The 18,054-nt window shown below is 38.8% G+C and overlaps 1 protein-coding gene across 1 annotated transcript in view; it reads left to right on the top strand.

Moving 5' to 3' along the window:
• The window catches only part of CLVS2 (clavesin 2), a 52,658-nt gene extending 35,702 nt beyond the window's left edge, over positions 1-16,956 (top strand). The window contains exons 3-5 of the mRNA XM_057363620.1: positions 4,718-4,828; positions 7,331-7,551; positions 12,254-16,956. Of these exons, the coding sequence (XP_057219603.1) occupies positions 4,718-4,828; positions 7,331-7,551; positions 12,254-12,341 (420 nt within the window). The 3' untranslated portion in view covers positions 12,342-16,956. The remainder of the gene's footprint in view (positions 1-4,717; positions 4,829-7,330; positions 7,552-12,253) is intronic.
• The last annotated feature ends 1,098 nt before the right edge of the window (positions 16,957-18,054 follow it).

Genomic DNA, 18,054 nt, shown 5'->3' with positions numbered 1-18,054 from the left:
ACTGGTTCCAGTCATGTCTTGAGCATGTCTGATGCAGTGGTAGACACTGCATCAGTCTGGATGCAGAAGTTAGTTTGTTTTGAGCTGTTGCWATTACTCATGGATGGCTGGCAGGAAGTTTGGTATTGGGAATGCCTTGTTCTTTCCTACTTTCAGTGAAAGTTTGGTTGTATGAGTTTCCTTTCCTGATGTGGATGGCAGTGACTCTTCCTTCCTCTGGCAGTTCAGCTCTTGGAGTACTAAGGAAATGAACTATTCATTTTAGTCAGAGACTTTTCTTTCCATGATTTTCCATAGTCTTCTCTTTAGCATGCTAAAAATTAAGTTTAGTGGTGCTGCATTTTGTAGCAGACAGAATGGTTCAGTTTCTTTCTAGTGGAGCTTTCCATTAAAAAGATACTATTTTGGTTCATCATAATTTTTATTTTTCTCCTTGAGGTGCTTGACTTTTTGGAAAAGCTAAAGAAGAACAAGTGTGTTATTATCAGGAATAAGTCTTAAGTCACATTTAAGATATTAATAGTTTTGTATGCTTATTTTGAACTCACAGTTAGGAAGATACAGCTTTTGCAGTTTTGAATTGGTAACCTCCTGTTGCCTGCAGATGCTACAGCCTGAATTCATYAGAGCACTCAAGTGCAGCCTTAAGTAAAGTGTGTGAGTGTATTCATTATGTTTGTCTAGACTGTCCTTTGAAGGATGTCTCGAGTCTGTCTGCAAAAACAATTTCACTGCACATAAGGACAGCAAACCCCCAAAAATAAATCCAGAGAATTTATGCCCAAGCACTCTCTCAGTGTTTTTGTGGCAAGGTGTTTCCAGACAGTCTTTTTGCAGGAGATGTGCGTTGTAGCTGCAAGGCTCTGATGTGGGTGGGCTGCCAAGGGCWCACAGTGGACTCAGAGGTTTCTGAGCCTACACTTCCAAAGGCTGTGCAAACAAATTTGTTTACAGTACTGATTTCAGTACTCAGGAGGGTTCCTTCATTAGAAGCAGRCTTCAGAGGTCTAAGTGTAGATGTGGTACCCAAGGAGTGGAGAAAGCTTGGGCTTTAACAAGTTCTTTGATTTTTTTGCATTTGGTAAAGATGAAAAAGGTGGGTAATCTTTATCATCTCTATGACAGCAGTCCTGACACCGCTAAGAAGACTCATACCGGTTTTCATTAGGGATTTGGCACTTTCCTCTCTTAGATACTGTTGAAAATAGCATATGTTGGTTACTGCATGTGCTGTAGAGTTCCTGCTGGCCAAMGTGGAGAACGAAACCCGCTGTGAAACCCTGAGAGCTGGCTCAGGTGATGGCTGAGCCCAGCAAAGGGTGGAATGTGCTGTCTGGCAAGTAGAAACCTGGCTTCTTGCTATATGCCAAGGGTGGTGGCAGGCAACAGCAGCTGGATCCTTGGAGAGAAAGCTTGTGAAGATAGTTTGTATAAATGGTGTTTGGCAGAGAGATAAGATTTGTGTTGTGAGTGTGCAGAAGCGGATACTAAGAGCGGGAGTTTGCTTGGGATCATTCTCCAGCGCTGGCTGCAYACTGGAATTCCCCCAGTCCTGCAGACAGCAGTGTAGGGTTGTGCCTCTTCCTTGGAAGCCTACTGTTGTCACTTGCAAGCCTCATGTCACAGGGACTGTGKTCTCTAATAGTAACTATCTGCTTGCCTGTGTCTGTGGCATGGCCGTGTCACAAACTGTGCTCATCAGAGACARGCAAAAGTTGTGTTCTGCTGCTGAAACAGAGGTTGCAATGAAYGTGAAGAAAAATCCACACACTCTGTATACACAATAAGTTCTTTTTTSTAGTTTGGTAATACCCCGTCAGATTTATTTCTTTTCCAGTCAGAAGCACAGCTCACTTTATGGCTGATCTCCATTTCTTTCTGTTTTCTGGCAGAGATTCCTTTTACTTAGAATTCATGTGATTCATGGGTTATAGGCTCATCTGTTGAAGTACAGTATGACTGCAGAGGCAGTTGTGACTGCCACCATGGTTGTAACCTAATCTGCATAAAACCCCAGAAGAATCAGTGATTTGAAAGAAATTCCTACCTGCTGTTTGTGTAGGATGACCATCTGTCTGGCAAATCCCCTGTGGAAGTCAGATACATCTGAGAAGAGCAAGACACCTTCTGACACCTGTTTCTCCAGCAGATGTAGTTGCTTATTCTGCTTTTTATTTTATTTTTTTTTTCAGCAGGTGCTTTGGAGATTTGCTTTTGGATCGACTTTCAGCAGCTTTTGAGTACTGGTCTGAGCACTGTGTACAATGCAGGCTCATTCTGACCAAATTATTCTTTCTCTTCTTTGACACAAATTCTGGGAGGTCTTAACTATARCTTAGTAAGTGCTCCTGAATCTGGGCACCTCAGTTCAGCCATARAAACTGATAAATACCCAACTTCTTTAGTTCCAGAAAATGTCTTCAGAATTTCTGAAAAACACTGGCTTTTTTAAGATCAAGTGGCATCTTCTGTTTGAGGATCATTCCACATATATTCATAAATAGTTTTCAAGATGCAGGAGAAGACAGTAGACATGTCAAAGTGGTAATTTTGAAGGATAATCCTTTTGTCTGCTGGAAATTTTATAYCTTTAAAAGCCTGCATTAGTATCAAAATGCCTTTGGCGCTCTGCTCTGAGTCTGTGTTCGTACATGTCAGTTTGCCTGTTCAGATCTTCTTATTCACAAAYTGTCCTCAGTTTCTGTGTGGCTCTCAGCTCTGATGAGATTTCTGCAGCTCTAAGTGTCTGCTCTTTTGTGCATGTTACACAGCATGGAGCACCAGATTTCTTTGCTGGAGAACCAGCCACGATAATCCAAATAAAYACCACCTTCTGTAGATGAATTGTATCCACTGTAACTAAAGGTTAAGGTGTCATCCAGAGATTTATCCTTCCAAATGCATTTGTTGGACTACTGTGACACAAACATAATTTACTGCCTTGTGTACATCATAGGCTGTGTCCTCAAAATGATGTTTGGGGATTCACGATACTGAACAGGGTGAATTATGTGTCAAATTATCAACTGTCCTGTTTGACATTTAGGTAGTGCTGACAGGAGCTGGGCATTTAGCAACATGAGGCTTCTGCAGMAACCTTTTGATAGGATTGTTTTATTTCAAAGCTGCTGTTAATGGAACATTTCTGGAGAAAAGCTGCAAAATAGACCAGCGATTGCATTGACTGCTGTGCTCTGGCCAGCCAGATGTGAGCGGTGTGTGTTGTGCTTGTCATCCTCCCTGTAAATTATTGTCAAGCTGCCGCCTCCTTAATGAAAATCCAGCCAGTTGAAGGCAAGAGATACCTTGCTGTAAAGAGCCCCTGGGTTAGGAGTGCCTGACARGATGAGAATGGATCCTTGGAGAGGAGTAAGTGCCTCGTACTTCATTATTCCCACAGGTCTGAACACATTCGCTGAACTAAAGAGGTTCTGTGACTATGCAGGCACATTCACTTCCTCGAAGTATATTCCTATCTGGAAACATTTAATGAAATATTTTCTTCCTGCAGTTTCTGCCTTCCTTTTGTGACAGTTCTTGATTGACTGGAATAGTTTATAACGTTTTCCTTGGCCATTTTGTTGGTGTGTGCTGTATGACCCCGTGCTTCAAGTGGTGCTTTGCAGGTTATATCTGCTGCTGGTGTGAGGAACCTGGTTTTGATCTAAGTGACCACCGTGGCTGCCTAGGTGTGTCACCTGTGGAATTAAGCTTCAAATTAAAGCCATTAATTTAGTAATTCTGTAYAACTAAGAGAAGGATTTTCACTGAGGAGGTTCTGACATGACCCGTGAAAACAAAAGGGGACATGCATCAGCTGCTCCCATTTTTGCACCTCTTCCTCCTTCCTCAATGCTGCAAGTCTGGGTAACACAGGAGATGGCTTATTGCATTGTTTGTGCATATGATCAACCAGGCAAAGACAAAATGAGGACACACAAGGAGTTTGGCAATTGTATTCCAGGACAGAGTTCCTGCCCTCCTCAAACTGCCAAACCCTCTGGCGTATTCTTTCAACTTAGRAATTGAAAATGCATAGCAGAATCTTTTCCTAGTGAGTTATCTGCCCCTTMTGATTTTCAGCAAGTGAAAAAGAAAAGCCATTGCCTCAATACAGATATGCCATCCTTACATTTAAGTTCCCAGAAGGCCTCTGACTATGTGACAAGAATTACTGTCATGGATATTGCGTAATGGTTTATGCATAATGTTTAATGCAGTCCCAGTTTTATGAAATATGGATAATATTGGAGACATTTTGAATAGTAGTTTAGATTTACACTTCCTCTTTAAGGTGGAGACGAGGGACATTTTTAGTGCTCTTCAGTGACACTGGAAGAGCTGAGATTGTTACTATTAACAATGAATAAAATCCATAGAARTGGAAAAGAGAAAAATACATTGCTTAGATGGATTATGGGCAAATCATAAATGTTTAAAGCATTTCTGGAGGTTAGAAATGCTTTGCCTTTATTTGAATACCATAGCTATCTCAGYACACTTCCTCACCACTCTATCCAAGGTGTGTTGCTCCTTAGTGTGGAAGATTGGGACTTAACTGAGAGGACACAATTTTGAATAATCTTTCTTCTTGTCAAAGATTTACTATAAAGATTAAAGCATTCACACACAAAAAAAAAAAAAAAGAGATTTGGTGCATGTGTTACATATGTTAAGGGTCAGCTCACACTGTATGTATTTGTTTTGTGGCACACAGGACAGCTTTCCAGCTCGGTTTGGAGGAATACATTTCGTCAATCAGCCRTGGTACATCCATGCCCTCTACACAGTTATCCGGCCCTTTCTAAAGGAGAAGACACGAAAAAGGGTATTCTCTCTTTAATTGTCCATTTCCTGGCAGTTGTTGTCAGCAGATGCATCATATTCTAATAAAGTAGATAAACATGAAATATTAGCTTGCTATTGATGGAAAATGTTTAAATGTGTTGGTGTTGTAAAGGGAACCTTCAGCTTTTTAGAAACTTATGCAACGTTATCCTTTAAGTCAAGCTGTGCACTTAAATGTATTTTAAAATGTAAGCATATACTTGCTCCCGGGGGTTATATAAAAAATATTGCCAACATTACAGTTTCTATTAAGATTGCATTCAATTCCATTCTATTTAATTTTTGTTAAAATTATTTTTGTCTTTCTTTTAAAAACAGCTAGTGAGTACAAAGTCCTTTCCCAGTGCGATTTCCTTGACAATAGCATGAACTAAAATACCCAGCTGGCATCTAGTAGTATTAGTTAGCAAATACAAATTTGAATGAAAGCCAATAAAAGCGAATTTGTGTGCATGCATCTGTGCATGAGCATGAGCAGCCTCTGAGACGTTGCTGAATTTGTACCATTTGCATCAGTGCAATTAAATTAGAGCTTGGTGGTGATAGCATATAGAATGATATTATTTCTGCAGCAGCAACTTTGTCATCCAGGAAAGCACAATCACATCATGTACAAAGGCACTACAAAGAATAGGATGAATTTTTTTTTTTTTTTTAATGGAATCAGCCCTCTAAGCAGCTCTGTATTTTCTCTCGTCAAACACAGTCTGCAAGGCCACAATGATCCTTGGTGTTCAGCTGTTTTTTACAGACAGATTATGCTTGTGAGGCCTCTGGTATTTACAGATTTTGAACTATAGATCACAAAGCCTTTTATGTAATATCTGTTATAAATATGCAAATGAAGCCCCATTTTGCAGGATTCGGTTGCACTCTGTTGACTGCAGCTTCTGCAAAGAACATTGTAGTGCCAGAAATGTCTGAGGCCTTTTCAACTTGAGGGCTGCATATGCATAACCAGGGAGTAAAGTGCAGCTCATAGGGGTGTCACAGCATTAAAAAAAAGTGACAAGGCAGCTGAACATGGGTGCTTATCATTTAGCATCTGAATTTTTATTTAGACACCTGAAWCAATGGCATATATTTCCAGAAACGCTGACTTTTTACAACTGTTTTTTTTTTGTCAATATTGAATACCTATAAAAAGTAGTCAGGTTGTTAAATATTGATTTACAGTTCTAAACTTAGAGTCAGAATGTGAAAGTTATGACCAGTGCATAAAATTTAAAATCAGCTTTAAAAAAATGATTAGATGCAGAAAAATAATTGTGAAAGAAGTGCCCATACAGAACAGAATCCTCTTTAGATTTTTTTTATCAGTCCTATTACATAGCTGTCGTCTTTATTCTGAATTTGTATGTATTTTTAAAATATGTTGGGTATRTTTGCAACTGATAGCTATATTCAGATAAATGCAGTACCAGGCATATATAAAAACAATTGCTAAAAAGTGAAACACCTGGAAAGGCACCAAATAGCAAATTATTTTCATCATTAATAAATGTTCTTTCACAAAAGGATAAATTCCTTTGTAAATTGGAAGCAAATCTCTGGTTTTGCATGGTCATTCTAACTTTCCTGCCTCCACAGCTGACTGGAAGATGGTCTGAATTAAGCAATAAAAGACAAGTGTATATCTGTTTTTTGTCTTTTGCCTTTTGAATTTAACTCTTGATAAATGAGGCTAAGGGTATAGCTGCCCAGAGGAGTCTCTGCAAGGTGAAGTAAAATGGGAAAGATCTCTGAGGGCAAATACTAAAGTTRCACATAAACATAAATACAAGTATTCATATACATTCTTATAAATATACAGATAAATAAATGTAAAGTATGCATGAATATCAGTCCACCAAACATTGATGGAAAAATATCAAATAGTCCATCAACTATTCCCTCAGTGTTGTCACAGGAATAATTTTACAGTCATTACTTACTTAATGTATTGTCAAGTCTAAATGGCAGTTACCGGTATGTCTAGATTAAGGAAGAAAATATTTCCAGCACTGTTATCATAACACTGCACAATTTATCTTATTTATAGAACTCATGGCAGGATGCTGAAAGTCAATATATATTCTTTGTTGTATATGTTACATATTATTTTAAATTATTAATTATAATCTTAGTTTATTCGCTTAATTTAATTCACAGAGTTAGGGAGAACAATTAGCAAGCAATAGGGCATCTGCCTGTCTAATCTTCTGTCCATCTAGGGACCAGACACCAGTTCTTACCCTCCATAAGTCCCTACCCTTGCAAACATTTTACATTATTTGTGCTTTAATMATTTTGGGAATTTTTGTACATAACATGACCATGCTTAAGGCAGAGGTGACTGTGCCTTCCTCTGCACCTCTGTTAGCCCAGCACAACCACAACATTTAAATTGTGCAAAATCCTCCTAATAGTGATGGTGTCATTTGAGCTTTGATGGGTTTTGGTGATACCCCTGTGTTTTTCCCTGCATCTCCCGTACATACAGATATTCCTGCATGGTAACAACCTCAACAGCCTGCATCAGCTCATACACCCTGAGATCCTGCCCTCGGAGTTTGGAGGAATGCTGCCCCCCTATGACATGGGGACRTGGGCAAGAACACTGCTTGACCATGAGTACGACGATGACAGTGAATGCAATGCGGACTCCTACAACACTCCTGCAAAGGATATAGAAAAGGACCTCTCTCCCAAATCCATGAAAAGGTGAGTTAAAGGTACTGTTGTCCTAGTATTGACATAAGGTTAACATTTGCCTTCCTCCTCCTTTATGAAACTGTGGGTAGTTCAGTCTATTATATGTGAGGACGATTCTTTTTTTCCTCTCTTAAAAATATCAGTGTTGATGAGGGATCATGGCCTCGATTATTACCCGTGTGAGTTGTGAACTCAGTGCAGCTGCTTATTTCTGTGGTGCCATATAGGTTGTGTACACAGTACCGTGTTTGGAATAAGCTGCTATCCCACCTCAGCCTACAGTGTTTATTAGACAAACAGTGCTAATTGGAGTGAGCCTCTGTGCAGAGGATAAATTAGGGCCAATTATCTTTCTGGGTGGTGGTGTTAGCTCTGATTTTCCTCCATCTCATAGCCCACTGCCTGGTATCCGCCAGCCTGTAGGTGCCAGGACCTTTACAGCATCTGAACTTTCAGTCACAGTGACTGCACACATGAGAAAATATAATGAGGAGAACCAGGACCAAAATCAGTGCCAATTGTTATACTTGGTCTGGTAATCATCCTGGCATTCTGATATTCTTCTCTTTGAGCAGGTACAGTGTAATTGCTTGCTGCATTTCACCTTTTAGAATAAAGTATAGGAAGAGCTTAGTTATCTCTCTGGTAACTATGGAAGCAACCGAGGTCATTAACTTGGGAGGGGTGAATCTGATCCAGCCTTGCCAGGGCAGAAGGAGAGAAAAGGGGAAAGATTACAACTGTGATAGAAAAGGTAGCAGAAAGGGCAGCAGAAAGGGCAGCAGAGTGCAACTCATAAGGGGCAGSCCTAGCAGTGGATCAGAAAAGAAAAAAACAGGACAGAATATATAAAGTCATTAAAATTAAGTTAGGATATGCTAGGCCTGAACCCAGTTTCAGGAGACAGCATGTGATGCAGAAGGGAAAGAGACTCTGGAAACAGATCAAACAGGATAAAATATTTTCAGATTTCTCAGGCAGGAAGACRATTTTGGCTGGAAAATATTGCGTAGACTGGGAAGGACAGTGTGGTTTAAAAGGGAGGTACTTTTGTGGAAACAGAGAAGACAACATGAGATGGCTATAAGAGAAAAAAAAAAAGAAAAGAATGCAAAAAAGTTTAAGGATTTTGTGTTGAATAATCCTACACTGCATTGAAAGTGAAAAACAGCAAGAAACTGGATAGGAATGAGCTAGGATAAGACGTTTTCTGAAGCTGTGTGACAGGAGCACTGGAATGGCTGCAAACTTGGTCTCAAATTCCCAGAGAGAGAGTTTGGCTATAAATTCCCAGACCTCCAAAATTCCCCGTGCCCAGATATATGAAGCTGGAATTATGTAATTAACACAATTAATTGAGGAAATGGGACAGAGAAAAAGAGCCATGGGAAGGGGAAAGGTGAGCAATACACTTACATATGATTTACACATAACACAAGAATTCTGAGACAATAAAGAAGCTGTCTTAGACAGAAGGATGGCTTTAAGGAATTGAAATGCAAAAGCCTTTCTGCTGCAAGATGATGTTGTGAGAGTAAATAAATTCATCCAATGGTGCAATAAAAAAAGAAAAAAACGAGAAGGCTTGTAACATGTCCCTTTGGAGAAGACTGGAGCGGTTTCCCAGATTGTCCTGGGTGACCCTATGGAAGKGGAAAAGCATTGAGTATACCAGATTCTTCATTCTTTCTCAAATAATTTTTATTCTTCTTTAACTTGTTCTTGAAAACGCTTTCATACAGTATTAGACTTAAGTGTAAGCTTCAAATTGACATTCTTTCAGTCTGGGTAGTTGACAGTAGGAGACCTAGTGGAGAAAATAAAGAGTGGGGATTGACTCCATTATCTACATAATATTAAGCTAAGATTTCTTCACTTTCCACACATTCTTTCTCAGTTAGCATGCCCCCAGCATCTGCTGGAATCCTTGTTCCCTGCTGATGGACATAAAAAATACTAAGTAGACTTACTGTGCTAGTACTAAGTACTAAGATTGACAGGAGAGTCACAGAAATTCATTGTATTAAGTGCACAGACTCTGCTAAAACACAAATAGAAAAGTTAAGATGAACTTCATTTAATTAAGAACCAAATTCAACTTGCATTCAGCAAGTAATGGCTTGTTTCTCTCAGTTTAAATCCACAGTTAATATGATACGTTAGTGCAGAAGATTTTTAATATATAAAAAACCATGACTAAGTCAATGAAAAGTGCTTAGCTTAGAATAAATTTCACAAGCATCTAGCAAATCTCCTACAATKATCTTGTTTTATTTGGCTTGCCATTTTAAAATTAGTTTACTGTTCCAAAAGAATGTCCTTTTAAAACCGAAATGTATTGAGAATACATTTCTTTCTTACTCATTTTTTGYCCCCAATGTGAAGCACTGACATTCCTCCAGATCTCCRTGCATTTTTGGTGAATTGGATGACSTCACCTTGAAAGGAAGGTTGACTGGGGGATGAGGGTGGAGATAAGGAGGAATTAATCCACCTGTAATGCGGGACTCTGGGGAGAACTTGTTTATGTCATCTGGCAACATTTGAGCTGTCTCAGCAGCCAGGTTCAGCCTGTGGCTGTGCTCACCCTGTTATGGGGTGTTATCTCAGCTGTCATGGCTGAGATGCTCAGCTGGAGACCTGCATCCTCTTCTCATCTAACCCAGCAGGGCAGATGTCTGTGTTGATAAACTTTGTGGTTTGGTTCCTCACCTCTGCAGTGGGCTTTGTGGTGTAACTCTATCCCGCTGTGTTTTCTGAGAATGTGTTCTGTAATGTCTGTAAAATTATTTGGGAGATGTCAGTAGAATAGAAGGAGCTATAGACTTAAATGTTGTTTCCTTTCACACACTTTCATTTGTGAATTGATGCTGAATGGGATGAGAGTAAATTTCTATTTAAAACTGAATTCAAATTATCTCTCCTCCTTCTTCAAGGCATTTGGGCATCTGAGCTTACAAGCCACAGGTCAGGATTTGTACAGTTCGATTTCCACACCTAACTTGGCATTGGGGATTTTAGAGGCTCTGGGAATTTATGGCCGAAGCTTCCTCACTAGGAATTTGAGACCAGGTTTGCAGCCAATCCAGCTGCCCTGCAGTTTTCCCCAGATGAGAACTGGAAACCCTGCCTGCTCAGTCATTGGCAGCTGAGGGAAAGGCTCAGTTTTAGCACTTAGATCCAGTTGGCAAACCTTTGAAGTTAATTTGCTTCCACAGCAATTTTTATCACGATGAACTGGATTTTCCATGAGTGCAGCTTCCCACCAGCAAATTTTCAATCAGCTTTGCATTGGCACGGTACCTTGTGAAGATTTTAGAAAAGCATTTTTAATTCAGTGGTTTAGTTTTTCTGCCTGAGGAACTGACTAGTGTTCAGGACAAATGTTATTGTGCACTTTTAATTAAAATTTTTTAAATTATGCTTATCACAAGAGAGACCATCATATTTTTACAGCTAATTTTCTTGGTTTTAGTGTTAATAAGAGAATGTGATAAATATTAGGAAATATCTTTGTGTTTAAAGTTTTCTCCTAGGCTTTAAGTCAGATGTTTTTTCTTATGTTTTTGTAAGTTTTCTTTAGATTTTTTYGAGAAAGACCTCATCAGCTTCATTCATTGGTTTCACTGGATGATGCCAGTTTATAAGATTGGGGGATTGACTMCATATGCTTATCTTAGGAAAGGTTAGAATTCATAAAGGTTTTTCTCTGCACTGTAGCCTTCTAAATGGGCAAATCTGTAGCAATGCTGCGGGCACAGTGTGCTTCCACTGATCAAAAATAAATGCACTGTAGAGAGTACACATGCTCTTTAGTCATCTCAAATCTTCTTTGCAGAAAGAATCCTGCRTGAGATTCATCTCACTAAAGGAAAMATCCAACAAKGGTTGCATTTMCTGTAYCCTAGAAGTGRMTGGTTTAAGCTGAGCTGTAGCTGATGTGAGACCTCATATTAACACTTTAGGCTTTCTTTTCATGGAGCATGTTGTTTTTACTGGAGAATGGGTTTTCCTTTTTGTCCATTGCATACAGTTCTTGCAGGGTACAGATACCACATTATACTTCTGGGCAGGATCAGAGAATCTTGAGAAATTTTACAATCATCACTGAATTTGCCCTGATCATCCTTCYCTGCCCTGTTCACTTAAGCTGAAAAGTGAATTTGACACATTTGTCTGCTGCTCCAGAAATCCCGTTAACCATGGCACTAATTCCTAGGTTTGGCTTAGGATCTCACRCTGTTGAATTTAAGTGCTATTCAGAAAAGGAGCAACTTGTACTTCCAACGAACACATCCCGCTAATTGCAGTGTGTGATTTGCCAGCTGGGTGGCTGAATTGCACCTTCCTTGCCAGCCCAGTGCTATATAACCTTTGGGAGAGACAGTCAGTGCTCAAGTCACTAAGGAGRACAGCTTAATTTGCTCTTTTGTGTGGAGGATACACCCTGCTTCATGATTTCACTGAAGAGAAGATCCACTTTATTCCACCTTTTGCTCCTATATTCACAAATCAGCACTGAGCCCTTTAAAGCCATGATATGCCTCCATGTGGGTGTTTCCTGAYGATTTGCAATGATCGGATGCTTGGGTAATGCTGTACCATTATTTTTTAAGCCCTGACAGAAATTAAAATAAACAAAAGAAAGCTGAGGTTTACCCTCATTTGTCTTGTTTTATAAATGTCAAATTAACATGTTGTCCCTCTGCAGGTCTCAGTCAGTCGTGGATCCTGGGGTGCTGAAACGCATGGATAAGAATGAGGAAGAAAACATGCAGCCTTTGCTTTCACTTGACTAACAGTTTTTGAGCATTGGACATGAACTGAGGTGGAAGGCACTGCCTCTCAGCAACAAGCAAATCGTTGGAAAAGAGTGTAACAGCTGGAATCCTATTTACTCATGTTAATGTAGCATAATGGCAGCAGGTTTTACTATTCTGCCTGAATTCTGGATGCCCTTTGGTGAAAAAGAAGTGGAGAAAAAAAGAAAATTAAATTAAAAAAAAAGGAAAAGGAATYAATAATTTATTCTGTAAGTGCCAACTTGTTTGTAAATACAATATAATCCTCCGATTTTACTTTGTAAGTTATGGTAAACAAGTGCTATGGATATGAGTGACTATTAAATATGTCAGTGAAGTGCACCATAAAAAGGAGAAGAAAATATGTGTGTTCTCTCTCTCTCACACACACACACACACAAACACAAACTGAACAAAGAAAACTATCAAAGCAAATTAAATATTGTCCTTCCCATAGAAAGCCAACTAGTACATTGACTAACTACTGTTTTTTTTTTTCTGCAATGCTCATGCAGTTTGYAAAGATAAAGAGGGAATATAAGAACTTGGGAGAAGCTGTAATCAGTTGAATGTTTCCTAACTGTAGGAATTGGTTTCCCAAATAACACTGGGGCTTTGGGTTATGATTTAGCATAAACCATGTGCATTGTGAGAAAGGTCAGAGGTGAACTGGAACCACCTCTTGGATAGCTTTGTTGTTCAGCTGTATGGATCTCTGAGGTTTCTTCCCTAACTTTTCATTTACACAAGTAACCTGGCTTGTTACCATTATCTGGGTGTTGGAATGTGGGACACACTGGAGTTACTTCTCTTGAGTTTTGGGTGCACATCAAGAATTTTTCCATCACTCTGTTCTCCCTTGGAACGAGACATTAGTCCTCTGAATACAGTGTAATAACCAKTATCTGAAAGTAAAGCCTTGCAGCAGAGGTGAAAAGTTAATCACTGAATCCTGTGCACTGGGAGACTGGATACATATATATATTTTTACCAATCTCTGAGGAGCATACAAGGTGACATTGTTAGATAAGTATATTTCATTGAAGGTTTATACAAGAAATCATACCTATTCAATGTACTTAGATATATTATAGATTGTATATTGAGACAACATCATTATTAATATGGTAAAACTTTCCATAGATCAACAGCATCCCACTCCAAGCAAGGATTTATATGAATAAGTTGTAGTCAAACATCTCAGCCTATGTGTTTAGGACACCTTTGTTTTGGTTGTAGCGTAACTGTATATATTGAACATGTGCCATAATAGAGAAATACATTTTACCTCAAAAGGGCAACAGGTTTCACTAGGGATTGGGTAAATCAGATAAAACATAGGGGCTGTGTCATCTTTGTGTGCTGAGGCTGATGTGTGCGCAGCCTGTGGTGTGCTGAGGTGAGAATGTAATTCCTTATTAGGACTTCAGTGGACAGAGTAGGAAGACACACAGGGTGCCCAGCAAGATACCTGAATAATTAGAGGGTTTGTAGGAGCATGGCCAGGCAGTGCAGGGATTAGTTGAGAAAACACTGACCACAGTGAAGGTGTTGCAATCCTGCCTCACAAGTGCTGGAGTTGTTAAAAAAATTYTTTCCATCACTTCAGTGATCAGTGAAGTTTCAGAGTTACTGGTTGTAAGCCACCTCTCCTCATCCAGGAGGATTACAGCTGTAGGACTTGGTAGGCTGAGATGAGTTAAGAGCACTGAGTGAAATGTTGAAAGTACGTGGTCTCGAGTTTAGTAGTAATTCCTGTAGCAGAAGCTTCAGCATTTCTCAGGGCTGAGACGACCCTGACTCTTCCAGCATCGCCCTSGACTGGCCCAGGCAGCACACAGAGAAAGCTTTCCTACTTCACAGGTCATTAGCAGTGCTGATAAACATTGTATGCCCTAACACTCCATCACCTTGCAGGAACTTCTCTGAACAATTCACTACCTTTCTGCTTTCCTAATTCTGTTTTCATGACACGTGTTAGGAAATGCAGAGAGGAAAGATATGGAGCTTGACTACTTCTGTGGTTTGAGAGACTTGAAAAAATGGTCAGTTCTTATATACTATTCTATTCAGTTCTGTTTTTCACAYTGCTTGTAACATCATGCTCTATAAGTGAGATGTGTCTCCAGTATTTGTGTAAGTGCCATATTTGAATGTATGTTATATATTTCCACACTTCTGGTTAGYAGAATACTCTATTGTCATTGATATGATTTTTAAATCCTTATCAGATAAAACTGAAACATCAGTAGAAATTTTCTCCTTACAAGGGCTTTGGGATTTAGTCAGTACTCCACAGGTATACAAACTGTGACAGAGTGGTGATCAACATCTTCATGGATCCTTTGGGATGCATGGACAGACTTTGGTATAAGACAGCAGAATGCTGATTTCAGAGTAAATCACCTGTCCAGTAAAAAAATGCAAACCTGTTCCCCTGTATGAAGCTTAAAATTTGTTTTGAAGCTTATAAATTTGTTTTGTTTGAAAATCCTTTATTTGTGCACTTAACTGTAATTTATGTAATATTTTCTGATGCCTGATTTTAAGGTAATGAGTATTAATACATTCTTTCCAGAAAGTGAAAGTAGGATGTATTATAATTTTGTGTAACTGGGACCTCATCTTTCAGCAGGAACAAAATTGCATTTTCAATAAGATTCACTCTGTTAAAGAGTCGGGCTACAGGTCTTTKTGGCTGCAGCTTTCATTTCACTGAAGCAAATTCTGACAGTGGCAATCACGGTTGTGACATTGAAAAAGAATATGAAAATGGGTAAGAGAAATAAATATACTTTACCTGCTCTCTGTATTCTTTGAAGGCATTTCTCTTTTACATATCAGGGTACATAAAGGGTTCCACCTTTCTTGTAGAAAATCTTTATAGGTAGCTCAATTTTTATTAGATGAAATTTGGACTGAAAACTTTTTCCAATCTTTATTACTATAGGAATTGCTGTCTAATTTTTATAGTAGAATTGAAGTGCTAAAAATAGAATGCAGATGCTTGGGAGGAACTCCTTTTAATTTCTTACCTTTCTTGTGTATTGGATAGAATAAAACCTTGTAATTATGCATGCTGATATGCATATTAAAAATATCCTGCAATATGAGGAACTTAGTGGAGAAACTGGATATGCCTGTCCAACTATATAAAAAAAGGAGGATTAAAAATAAAAAAAAGAGATTGTTTTGGGCATTTTCTTGACATCTAAAAATATCCTCTAACGTGATGATGTTTCCAAGACACAAATATTCGAAAATACATGTAAAAGTTATGGAAACTTCCATGACCAAAACCTCCTTGTAATCAGAGACATCAGKAGACTCTTGGCTTTATGGAGACAGGTAATCAAACCCACTAAGCTCCAACAAATACACAGACTCCCAATAGTTATTAGTTGTAAAATAGTCTGAGATGTCTTTACAGAAATGTAAATTTACTGTATAGCATATTTAAAAAGATGTTTTGCACTCTACAAACATGCTATGCCTAGTCACAAACTGAACACAGAATTAAAGAAAAGAGGAGTAAAAGGGGGACCTCAAGGGGTCACTGATATGTGGAGGAGCAGATTCACTTTAATGTCGCTCTCAAATKGTTTAGCTCAGTACCTTGCATGGAATGCTCTTTGTGTTATTTAATCACAGTCACACCAAGCCTAAGCACATTACCTGACAAAATTGTAACCTGACRGTATTTTGTTCATGCCTTTTATTATTTTCCTGTTCTGTTTGGGAAATTAAAGTTTGTCAAGCATCATAATAACYACCATTTAGCATTAATTGGAAAACACTTTGCAATAAGCTCTGGTCATATCCCTGCTATTATATTGTTTCTGTTATTATTGTCATCCATGTATGTATTTGTCAAGTTTTTTGATAAAGTCATGTTTGAAAGAGCATGCAAGAGAGAAAAAACCAAAATCAATCAGACTTCAGGATTTTGTTTAGAATATTAAAATGGGATTTTTAGGGGGATGCTGAGTTTGGATTTTATATACTTTAATTGCCTCTGGGGAGTGTTCTGCTGAGCAATCAACAGTGCTGGGTACCAAGACAAATTTGGAAGATAAATATCAATATGAAAGGCAAGAGCAAAGGTCTCAGAGGATTGTACTGAAAAAGCCMCTTAATCACATGGCTAGCTGGATCGGGTTCCTCTAAAGAAAAGTATTTTGCAAGTAGCTTGTTGGTGTGTACTTCTGGTGCTGAGAATAGTTCTTTTGTCCATAAATTTCAAAGCACTCTGTGAAACTGAGAAAATAATAGTTATCCCATTTCTCAGGTAGCCAAACAGAAACACAGCCAGTTAAAGACATTTCTCAATGGAAGACATTTTTCTATATGGCAAAGATGACACTTTGATCACTCAGTCTGATTTCAACTGCAGAATAAAAGATAATGTGTCCCTGTTTTGTGTAAGGAGGTCCAGTTGTTGATTCCCTGATGCTTGGTTTCTTTAGAACACTTTACCATGAGACCATTGCAAACCAGGGGTGTTCTGCTTTCCTGTGGAGTTAATTTGGAATGTACAATTAACCTTTTCTGTAGAGGCAATGGCAAAAAGGGAGTATGTCCCCCAAATGAAATGCCTTTCTTCCCTATCGAATTGTTGGGAMAAAAGGTAATTTAATCCAAAAACCCCCACAAGGAAATGTGCCCCATAAAGAATTCTGAACTTGGTCAGGAATGAAACAAGATACTTCTTTCCCAATAGCTGTACAAGGAATAACAACATTTTGTTTATAGAGAAATGCTCAAGTGACTGCAAATCAAAGTACAAGCCAGGTAGATAGGATCCCACATCTTGTATTGCCTTGTAGCTTTGAATGATCCTGTGTCGAGGAACTGTATTTAGCAGATTTACTTGGACATTCCCTTCAGTCTGCATTTCACCTTTCAGTTGTGTGGGAATTTTTTTCCTATYAGCTTTTGGTATCTTAATTTGTTTCCTTCATAAGGGTCTGTTGGCACAGAACAGCATTGACCCCTGTTGGATTGCACAATTTGCGAAGTGATTTTGYTGTTAAAAAATAACAACTTGTGCAGTGCAGGGCAGTGGTGAAATGGAAACGTGGGTCACAAGTTCCCATTWTTTTGTCACTCCTCCTCCAGTGTTTTGTGTATAAACTGCTTTGCTGGATACAAGACGTGCTKACACTTGCATGATATGAATTTAAAAACAGAGAGAAAAGAGGTTCTGTATTCAAAATCTGAATTGATGCTATTGCTGTGGAATCCAAAGGGAGCGGGGCACTGCACACMGGTGAAATAGAGAGACCTTCAAGGGGAGATGCTGACAATTCCTTATGRCACACATTTTGTTAAAATGTGGCCAAAGTATTTTGTCTGCGGGGGTGGTGGTCAGCCAGATCTGTTTTTTTCAAAATCAGTCATTTACAATAAGTCCTCTCTAATAAAGGTATGACAAAGCTTCCTTTTGGTGATAGCAGAGAATTCACTTCCAGTGAATTGACATATCTGTCAATTTGCAGCAGACAAATGGCGAGAGTTAATTAGGATTTTTATTTGATATGGAAATTCTGCTGTGATTCCTTAAAGAGGCTGTCGCATCATCAGCAACACACAGCAGTGCCTAAAGGCAGGCATCTCGAATCAGGTCCCTTGGTTAATAAAAATTTAAGGGTAGAAAAAAGCAAGGGAAGAGATAATAGAAGATGATAAAACACAATAATTAAAAAAAAAA

Source organism: Malurus melanocephalus, unplaced genomic scaffold (assembly GCF_030028575.1).
Source record: "Malurus melanocephalus ecotype Western Australia unplaced genomic scaffold, MMel_1.1 scaffold_29, whole genome shotgun sequence".
Taxonomy (NCBI): domain Eukaryota; kingdom Metazoa; phylum Chordata; class Aves; order Passeriformes; family Maluridae; genus Malurus; species Malurus melanocephalus.
This window is presented reverse-complemented; position numbering and strand designations above follow the sequence as displayed.